Source organism: Haemaphysalis longicornis, unplaced genomic scaffold (genome assembly GCF_048455015.1).
Source record: "Haemaphysalis longicornis isolate Haplotype H1 unplaced genomic scaffold, Haemaphysalis longicornis Haplotype H1 scaffold_1, whole genome shotgun sequence".
Lineage (NCBI taxonomy): Eukaryota > Metazoa > Arthropoda > Arachnida > Ixodida > Ixodidae > Haemaphysalis > Haemaphysalis longicornis.
This window is the reverse complement of record NW_027526203.1, coordinates 116,135,735-116,145,326: the sequence shown is the minus strand read 5'-3', so window position 1 is coordinate 116,145,326 and position 9,592 is coordinate 116,135,735. Positions and strand designations below refer to the sequence as shown.

The following is a 9,592-nucleotide window of genomic DNA, read 5'->3' as shown; positions in this document are numbered from 1 at the left end:
AATATTTGGTATATGTTGTCGTGAACATGTAATCTAGCGACTTCGCGCTTGAAATCGCGACTTTCGGAAGCCTATTTAGGGCCTAAATACAGTTCTGGCAACCGCTGCCTCACACCACGGTGAAGGAGTCATCAGCGTTACAAGTGCAATACGTTGCACAATGCAAATAGCAGGGAGTTGTAGCATACCAATAGCGTGTTTACGTTAACGTATACCATGGTTGCGGGAGTCCACAGCGCATGCGCAAGTAGTTACCGCGAACGGTAACTTAAGAAGGCACAGATTTTACCGTCGCCACCGAGTGGACCTGCGCCAGCGAAGTGTAGCATCGTGTCCTTAATACGGAGTTCGGCGCTTGATGCTAGGTACAGGCGATAAAACTAACCATAGCTGAGGTTGTTTGTCACGTCACTCTTCGTCAATGATGCTTAGGAGTAGGACAAACGCCGACGTTTCTCAGATGGGTGATTGAAATGGGTGGCCCTACTTGTGATAAGCCTCGCCCGCCTCAAATACTTCAGACGAGTTGCTGAGCCCGCAAACCGTTCTTACACCTCCAAAATCGTTCTGGGGAGGATAATGTCGGTTCTTGCGTAATTATTACAACATATCCTGATTATTTCATGCCAAAATATTTAGCGTAGTCGTGAAGTGTAGTTAACCTTATTTATTTCCAGCTGTCCTCAGTAGATGATGGCACCAACTGCATGTTTGCTTTTTTAAAGCTTTGCAGGAAATGTCTACAACATTCTCAAAACAAACAATTTTTTTTGAACGCTTAATCCAAAAAGTCAAAGATTCCAGCTATTATAAACCTTAAGCAACTAGCTCTGAGCAACAACGTTTTGCGGAATTCATTTTGAGAGTAGTTCGTTTTGAGAGTAATTCGTGAGAAGTCGCTACCTGCATCACGGCGGCCGGTATACCGGAATGCATAAACCGCAAGAGGTGTGCTAAAACGTGTCCTAGCGTGTTCAGCGGTAAACGGAAATACGGGCTCCCTGTAAGACAGTAAACGCTAATGTAAACACGGTATGGATCCGCAAAATCTCCGTAATCTCTGAATGTTTTCCCAAAAAAATTCGACCATCTTCTTTTACCTCGTGAGCGTAGGATAAAGCATAGCCGAAGAGCAGCAAATATCAGCAGAGCTGTATTAAACAACAATAGCAAGCTAGATGGCCCGCGGTTCACGCGGGTAAATTGTGTGTCACTTCTTTTGTGGTGTGTTATTAGATAATATATAAAATATTTACTATACCAGTTCTTAAGCGGGCCTATTTTTCGTAATCACACATGAAGCGGCTGCTCGAAATTTTGTTAATTTGTTCTTTGGTTCTTCTAGTACAGAAGTCAGTAAAGTGATGCCCAACCAGCAATGCGCGTTAGAACTTCTGGGTTGGAACTTTTTGGGAAAAGTTAATTGTCATGCAAATTAAAATTATTTCGGCATTTTCACAGTAAGTTTTGCGAAAGTGCAAATAACTGCTCATTGCAGCAGTGCGCAGCTTCTGAGAATTCTGGCCGCAAAGCCCGTCGCTAACAATCACTCAAACCAGCTAGGTAGAGCGCTCCTCATTGTCTAGATACATGATGTATTAGAGAACATGTAGTAAAAAACGATAAATTTACTTTCATAGGCGCAATGACATAGCGGTGATCTTACACTTCATGCAATATATTTTCATGTCCCTTAGTGTGGAGACAATACCAAGGTGCTACAAGACTATTCCGAATTTATTTTTTCTGCATTGGCGCCCGTGCATCGCCCACTTCATCGCACATTCAATGTCAGTTCACTCATGTTCATTCAAGTTATTCTCTTACTAAGCCACTCGCTGAATAGCTTATTCATGCCCATACCCAACGGTAGCACCTTTGTGACATAAGCATAGGGACACTTCATAAATAGCTTAAAACTGCACACCACCGTTGTTTGGGAGTGCTTATTTGCACCTACGCATCGCTTTGAACCAGCCGACAGTCTAGACCTACAACACTGTCGTCCCAGTGCAGGAGAGAGACAAGGTGCAATTTCCACAACTTCCCGCATTCCTGGCTCTTGTTCCGTGCCCTGCGACCAGACAGGATTGCCTACTATGAAACGCATTGTCCAGGCTTGCTTCGGTGGCGGCGACGCGAAGTCACAGGCCCCCGAGGATGACCGCGGTGTTTTTGCGCACGTTTCAGGACTGAAGGCGCACCGACAGCTGGGTCATAATGGACGAGTGCCCGTAGACGATCTCCTCGTGGTGACGGCGGGCGCAGCAGCGGATCCGGGAGTGGAACTCGGCACTGAACTTCTCCTGCGAGAAAAGGAAGATGCGCGCGTCAGCCAGTGTCCAGCACCCCGCCCTCAAGCTATGCGTACACATTTAAGAAGTGATTTTACTTGTTAACAGTCTCCTTGTACTGTGCCCAGCTTGCGTGAATTTGGAGATTGAATAAAATTATTATTTGTTGACGACTAGTCACTGCTGACACGAACCATTAGAAAGTCATCAAGTGTTATTGCATTGGGCAAGCTCAGAGAGTGCTCTCGGTGTCAATGAAAAGATTGATATACAACAAATACGTAATTCGTCTTTAATGCAAATTTCAGCACTTACTAACCACCTTACAAGACATCCAAAGAGCACTGGAAGGGGGATTGCAGCACCAATGCTTACGGGTTAGAAGAGAGTGTCATGGATTATTAAATGAAAAAATGAAGATAGACAGACCTGTGGTACGGATTATGGAGTACATGGGGCTAACCGAACAAACAAAATGGGTAACTAAGTGTGGGATTAGAAGTAGTGAAAGGGAGAAAATTCAATGAGGGCAAGGAAACAAAATTAAGGGAAGCTTGCACTCAAGCGCAAGACGAATGGTGACGCTGTTGTGTTGGAGCACTACCGGACACATAGATAAGTTTCAGTATCAGTATTTATTTGCATAATGGCGGTACTAGTAATTGTCTTCATATGCATCGAAGAGGTCGTCGTCTTCTTCGTGGCGGGTTCTGGATGCGGTCATCCTCAGTGTTGTAGACTCACACCATGCTCTTCCTCATCAACTCGAGGCAGCGGTGGCGGAATCTGCAAGTCATCTAGGGAATGAGTGCCACCCTTGAAGCCATGTTTCCAACAATCCATGACGGCTTCTAGACAATGGGGCGGCCGCGGTGATCTCTCCCAAGAAAGGTGTCTTTTCATTCTAGCACTACCGCTGTAGTTTGTTATTTTAAACGTGCGCGGTAGTGCTTGACGACACAGCTGAAGTTTTCGCTTTCTTTTTGTTTTTGATAGAGCGCCTGCGCGAGACGCGTACCCGACGGCTGCCGCGAGGCACGCGCTCGCGAGCGCTCAGCCTTTTTTAGGGGCGAAGCTCCTTAAGGCGTGGGTCTGTCCATCCTCGCCGTATGCATGTAGCCACCTCTAGTTTAGTTCTTGGATTGTTTACTAGATGGCGGTACTTGTATATGATGAAAAGATGCGCTTGGATTGTTTACTAGATGGCGTGGCTACCTCTAGTTTAGTTCTTGGATTGTTTACTAGATGGCGGGGAGCGTTGTAATAAAATCCGTTCGCTGTTGGCGCGCGCTCGGAGTCGCCCGATGGATAAGGCTGCAGATGTGCCAGCCCGCGAGGCAGAAGCGCTCCGTGAAGCTGCGCGACGCCGCCGCCAAGATCCTGCCGTACGAGAGCGGGAGGCCGAAGCGTGTCGTCTGGCTGCACGACGACGCCGCCAAGATCCCAGCGTTCGAGAACGAGAGGCCCAAGCGTCACGGCAACGGCGCGAGGACCCTGCCGTACGCGAAGCGGCACGGCTGAGGCGCGAAGAGGATCTCCAAAACGTCAGAGAACGGGAAGCGGCGAGAAAGCGCGCGTATCGGCAGGCAGACCCCGATGCAGTGAGAGCTCGTGAGGCGTCTGCAAAACGCATCAGTCGAGCTCAGCCCCAAGGTGCCGACGCGCGGTTTAAGCGAGACTTTCTAGACGTTACGTTCGGACACAGATGTAGTGGGCGAACTTTCACTGAAGAGTCACGGTTTTACCGATGATTTCCCCTCAGGAGCTTCGCCCACTCATCATCATTCACCCCGTGGATATGCTGTGACTTCTTTTCTTCCTATTTTTTCCTGCAAGAGAGAGGGAAAAAAAATTTTATTTCTCCAGCAGAGGCTGATGTGTGGGCGTCGCCCCGTAGAAGGCGTCCCTAGTCCGGGATGCCTTGACTTCGGCTGGCCGTCCGTGCTCGGGTCACCAACTTAAGCTGGATATCCGGGTCCGGGCTGGCCAGGGAAGCCCTCCACTGCTCGAAGGTTGGGTTGGAAAGGGGGGGCAAGTCTGGAGTTCGTTGGCACTCCCATATGATGTGGTAGAGGGTGCCAGGCTGGGGACAATAAGCGCAGAGGGAAGGTTGTTGGGTGGGGAAGATGAGGTGGAGGCGGGTGGGATGTGGATAGGTATTCGTTTGGAGCCGCCGCCAAGTTGTAGCGTCCTCTCTGGAGAGGCGCCAGTGTGGTGGCGGGAGACGACGGCGAGTTTGTCGGTAATGCGGAGAATCTCCGTGTAGCCACTGAGTGGGTGGAGTTGATCGTGAGGGGGTAAACATTGGCCACCGTCGGCAATGGCTCGGTGTATCATATCGCGAGCCGCGGCGTGAGCCGCTTCATTGCCGGGGATGGCGGCGTGTCCAGGAGCCCAGACGATGTGGATGTCAGGGATCGTTGAGCAGTTTTTGAGGATGTGAAGTGCTGATGACGAAATTCGGCCAATTTGGTAATTTCGGCAGGCTGTCTGCGAATCGGTGAGGATGGTTACTTGGTCAGGGCGGGAAATGGCGGCCAGGGCAATGGCTATTTCTTCGGCGACATCAATTGAGCTTGTGGTAGTAGTGGCGGCAGTGACGCATTGGCCAGTGTGAGTAACTACGTAGGCCTCCAGACACGAGGCCTCCAGCAACGGTGAACTGTTGGCGAACTGACTGCACTGTTAAAGAATTATGGCAAAGGTTAGGCTCGGGTGACGAAGAATAGAAGGGGTTCGAAATGCGTGAGGAGAGTGTCGTCCTGCAATGCGTGTCGCAAAGCTGCTGATGCTCCTGCTGCTGGTCCTCATGATGATGAAGATGATGATGGTGATGGAGGTGCTGGTGCTGGTGAAACGGACAGCAGCCATGGTGTGGTGAAGAATGCGGTGCTAGCAACGGGGTACTAGCTGTAAACCACCACCATGCTATACCGGAGAAACCCTCGTATTTTTAGGATGTTGTTGGTGGTCGCAGTTATGCCAGTGGCACAGCTGGCTCTCAGGAGCGATCGGGTAGCCGATCACATCCGTGTTTACGGGCTATGCCTCCCGAATCTGTACGCGCACCGGCTTCTTCGCTCTTCCCATATAAACATTGCACCTCTGTTACGGGTAACGTGGTATGGGCGAGCATATTTCCTTTGAGAATGCAACGCTGAAAAAGCGAAAATAACGGCTGAACTGAAAGGGTTTTTCAATCGAGAATTTTTTCACGTCGGTCAATGCCCCTGTGCTACTTTTACTACTGTTCTTAGTAAATTGTAGTTCGGTAAAATTTGCTTTTGTATTGTTCCGTAGAAGGCCAGTTATTTTTTTCCAGCCCCGTGGGTACATTACAACGATTGCAATAAGAAACGTTTTAGCGTTCCAAGAACCCAGTGTACCGCCGCAAAGGGTACCGTAAACATCCCGACCAATCTTCTGCCCATAGATAAGTTATCAGAACCTTCTGTTGACAAATACCAGCACTGCCGAGTCTCCTGAAGTTTCAGTCAAAGGCGGTGTGATTATACTACGAGAGAGGTAACTCGCCTTGAAAAGCAACGCCGATGATTTCCGCAAAGAAGTACCGGATTCAGTTTCTAGGCCGATCCTTCGCCGACCAAGGACACAAGGACAGTGATCAGGTATATTGTGCGACTAAAGTAATTGACGCCATGCCACCCTGCGAATGTGGATGTCCAGCGGAGCTGTTGTCAACCACTACACACGCTGACGGGCTGGGGTATGAACTGTTCCTAGTTGACTGGGCGGGCTTTTCGCTTGCACTCGGCGTCCCTGTCGGCAAATACTGGGTGCTCACGCATGAACTCGGCGTCTTGGGCGAGACGTGCTGGGTCCTGCCTAGCCTGACGCATGCGCTAGCCCTCGAATGACGTCAACCCCCCTCCCCTTTCGAGAGCAGTTGCAAACCTTATCTTTACCAGTGCACATGGGGGGGGGGGGGGGGGTTCCTATTGTTCACCGCCGGATTATCATCCATCATGCGATTTCGATGCCTGTTTTGTGCTTTTTTCTATACACGTATACTGAGCTTGTAGAGCGCCGATCAGGCGAGAGAGACGCCACCAGACATCTTGCCGAAACCGAAACCTGATTTTTATTCTCTGCGCGTGGCTCGGACTGCTAACGCAAGCACCCGCGGTAGATGATGATGAGCATGAAGCGTGAGAGATCGGCGCTCTACAATTGGTGACCCGGACGTGATTTTTATTCTTTCCCATAGCACCCTGGCAGCGACCAGCAATTGATACTGCTGCGCATAGCAAACCTATAGGGCGTACTAATACTCTATTGCGACAGCGGCGAATCGATCACCTTCAGAACGAACTGGACATTTTCACGGACGCAAGCGTAAACCATCCCGGCGCGGTCCTAGCTTGGACATGCCCTGATGCACCGGTTCTCTCAGGGTACGCTACCATACTTGGCAAAGAACTTTCCAGCCTCGATACGGAGCTGTACGCTATTAACAGCGCAGTGTCACCTATCGCCTTTGACTGTGACCCACCTCTACCGCCCTCCATACGCATACTCACAGATTCGTACGGGGCCCTCACGGCTTTGCGATCGTAGGATTCGACCCACCCTGTCGTCCACAAAATTCTGTTTCAAATTCCACTCATCCAACGGAACAACACCAACATCCCCGTCGACTGGGTACCTGGGCACGAACCATTTTCTTCAGCCAACCAGGCGGCCCATGTGGCCGCTGAGGAGAGTTCCCCCTCTTATCCTTCACTGGTGCCTGGGGTATGGGCGTCGTGGTCCCCCTCTCACTCTCCAGCGATGCGTATTCACCAGCACAAGAAGGATCGACGCACACGTCTAAAAGCCCTAACTCCAGCTGTCTACCTCAGCCGCCTACCTCCTATTCCCCACTCAAACGAAATTTTTATTAACAAATATATTGCAAATTCAGCGTACACACCCGAGACACTTCGCAAGTGGTATACCCCTCACCTGCCCCTTCGATGTCCTTACTGCCGTACCACCACTCCATCAGACCTCACACACGTAGTTTGGTGGTGCCCAGCTTTCGCCACGCACCGTACATTTAAATCTCCCCAACCCCATCCCGATCCACAACAAACGGATGCACAAATATTATATGAAATAGAAGTTTATTTAATTAAAAGCGGTCTGGCACGGCTTGTTTGAGCGCGTCCTCCCCCAAACGAACTCGTGAACGTGCACACACCCTATTGCGATCACCATGAACTGGACCATGAATTGCAGGTTCCAAGAACTGGCCCAGTTATTGAGTCTACTGAGAACGACGAGCATTAATTTGTTTATTTTCTCTTACCCTCCCTCCCCATTCCTTTCCCCCATCGTGACCAGCGGTCATCCTTTTCTATTAAAGGTTATCTCTCTCTCTATTCTCTGCGCGTGGCTCGGACAGCTCACGCAAGCACCCGCGGTAGATGATGATGATGATGATGATGAAGCGCAGGCGATGTTGATGATGGGTGCTGCTGTGATCATGATGATGGTACCGCTGCAAGCTCTATGCTGCACTCCTGGTTAGCCTGACGCATGCGCTCGGCTTCTTTCCGACCAACGAGAGGTTCACAACTACGCTGTAAAAAGTGTTTCTGCTTGATCCCATCTCTTATGAATACGTTTTTGTAAATTGTTGGAAAGCCCGACCCATACCGCAATTTCGATTTCCTCCGCTTTACGCGACGAGCATATGGTACGGAAATTCAGGCGTAACTTGCTTGTAATAAACATTCATGCCCGCTTGAGCGTTTGTCTATTTGTAACGAGTGCATTGAGTTGCTTATGACGAATAGCTGTAAATCGATATTTTGAATTTACTCAGATAACTGATGATTTTCAAGTTCTAACCCTCAAATGCCATCAAAACATCTCCTCTGTAATTTATCCACCACCTCGCGGGAACGTTTCTAACTTCTTCGCTTACCTGGATACGTTTTTTGGTTGGATTAATGAACGCAATTTACATCTGGTTTTAGCCAGTGATGTAAATATCAACCTGCTAAACGAATCAACAACCCAAGGCGACCTATTAAGACTACTAAATGCAAATGCGCTAGTTAACGCCATCAAACACCCACTCGCATTCAAAATCAGTCTGCAACACTAATCGATGTATTTATCACGAACATAGAAAGTTCAAAAACAGTTTCAGGCGTCATCACAGCTGATATTACTGACCATCTGCCTTTATTCATACTGACCGATGAAAATGTAGTTCGTAAAACGTTTAACCAGGCGCACAGTGTTACATTTCAAGATATAAGCGTTTCGACGTTAGAAAAGTTCCGGAACAAACTCTCGCAAGTAAACAGGGAAGAAGTGTGTGCTGAAAGTTGCCCCGACAGCGGTTATGACACATTTTTGTCAGTATTTAAATCGGCCTACCAGTACTGCTTCCCCTGCAAGAAATTCCAAACCAAAAATTCGCGCAAACCCTGGATTATGCCTCAATCGTTAAAATTAATAAAAAAACTCTATTTTGAAACTATATTTAAATATTATAGATAAGGCCCACCTACACGCGTTTAAAGTGTTTCGAAATAAAGTAACTGGGATCCTAAGACAAGCCAAAAGGAACTATTTACATAATTTATTTAATGCAGAAACCCTATGATGAAACGACATTGTGTGGCAAAGATTGAACACTGTACTTCACCTAGGACTGCAGCACACGCAAGATAAGCAGGAGATAAACTTGAATGGAACATTGACATCTGGCGCGCCGCTTGCCAACCCCTTTCATCATTTTTAAAGCAAAGCTTTTTACCTCTACCCCCCAAGGGTTCTTTCGCGACCGTTGGTGTCACCAGAAAACTCCAGGGAACAAATAAAAGAATATGCTGGCACCGCCGCGAATCGAACCGGGAACTAATAGACTAACAAGGCGACACCCCGTTGTCTTACCGATTTAGCTACGAGCCCACGCAAAGAGGTGGAAGACAGGTGGTGTACTCACCAATCACATCTACGGGTTTACCCCCTGCGTTCTCGGTGAACGCGTGAAAGCGCCACGCGACCACTCACGCCCGTCTAGCGGCCCTGTGCGCACCTTTATCATGTGCTAAGAGTTACAAAAATTAAAGGAAGCTCACACCAATGCATGGCATCTCACTTCTAGCACGCCAATGTGCTAAAGCCTGTGGCCTCTAGTGTTCACGTAAACAATCACAGCTCCTTGTCGTCCGCCCTCACGCCAAGCCAAGGAATACATTGAAATACTCCTTGATGGCCAGGCCATCACTCCACACCCCAGCATCAAGATCATCGGCCTACATCTCGAGGCTAACACC

The 9,592-nt window shown here is 48.8% G+C and overlaps 1 protein-coding gene across 1 annotated transcript in view; it reads right to left on the bottom strand.

Annotated features, from left to right (window-relative positions):
* Window positions 1–1,320: 1,320 nt before the first annotated feature.
* LOC144179489 (neuromedin-K receptor-like) overlaps window positions 1,321–9,592 on the bottom strand; it is a 331,891-nt gene continuing 323,619 nt past the window's right edge. Inside the window, exon 5 of the mRNA XM_077707864.1 lies at window positions 1,321–2,306. Within this exon, the coding sequence (XP_077563990.1) occupies window positions 2,187–2,306 (120 nt within the window). The 3' untranslated portion in view covers window positions 1,321–2,186. The remainder of the gene's footprint in view (window positions 2,307–9,592) is intronic.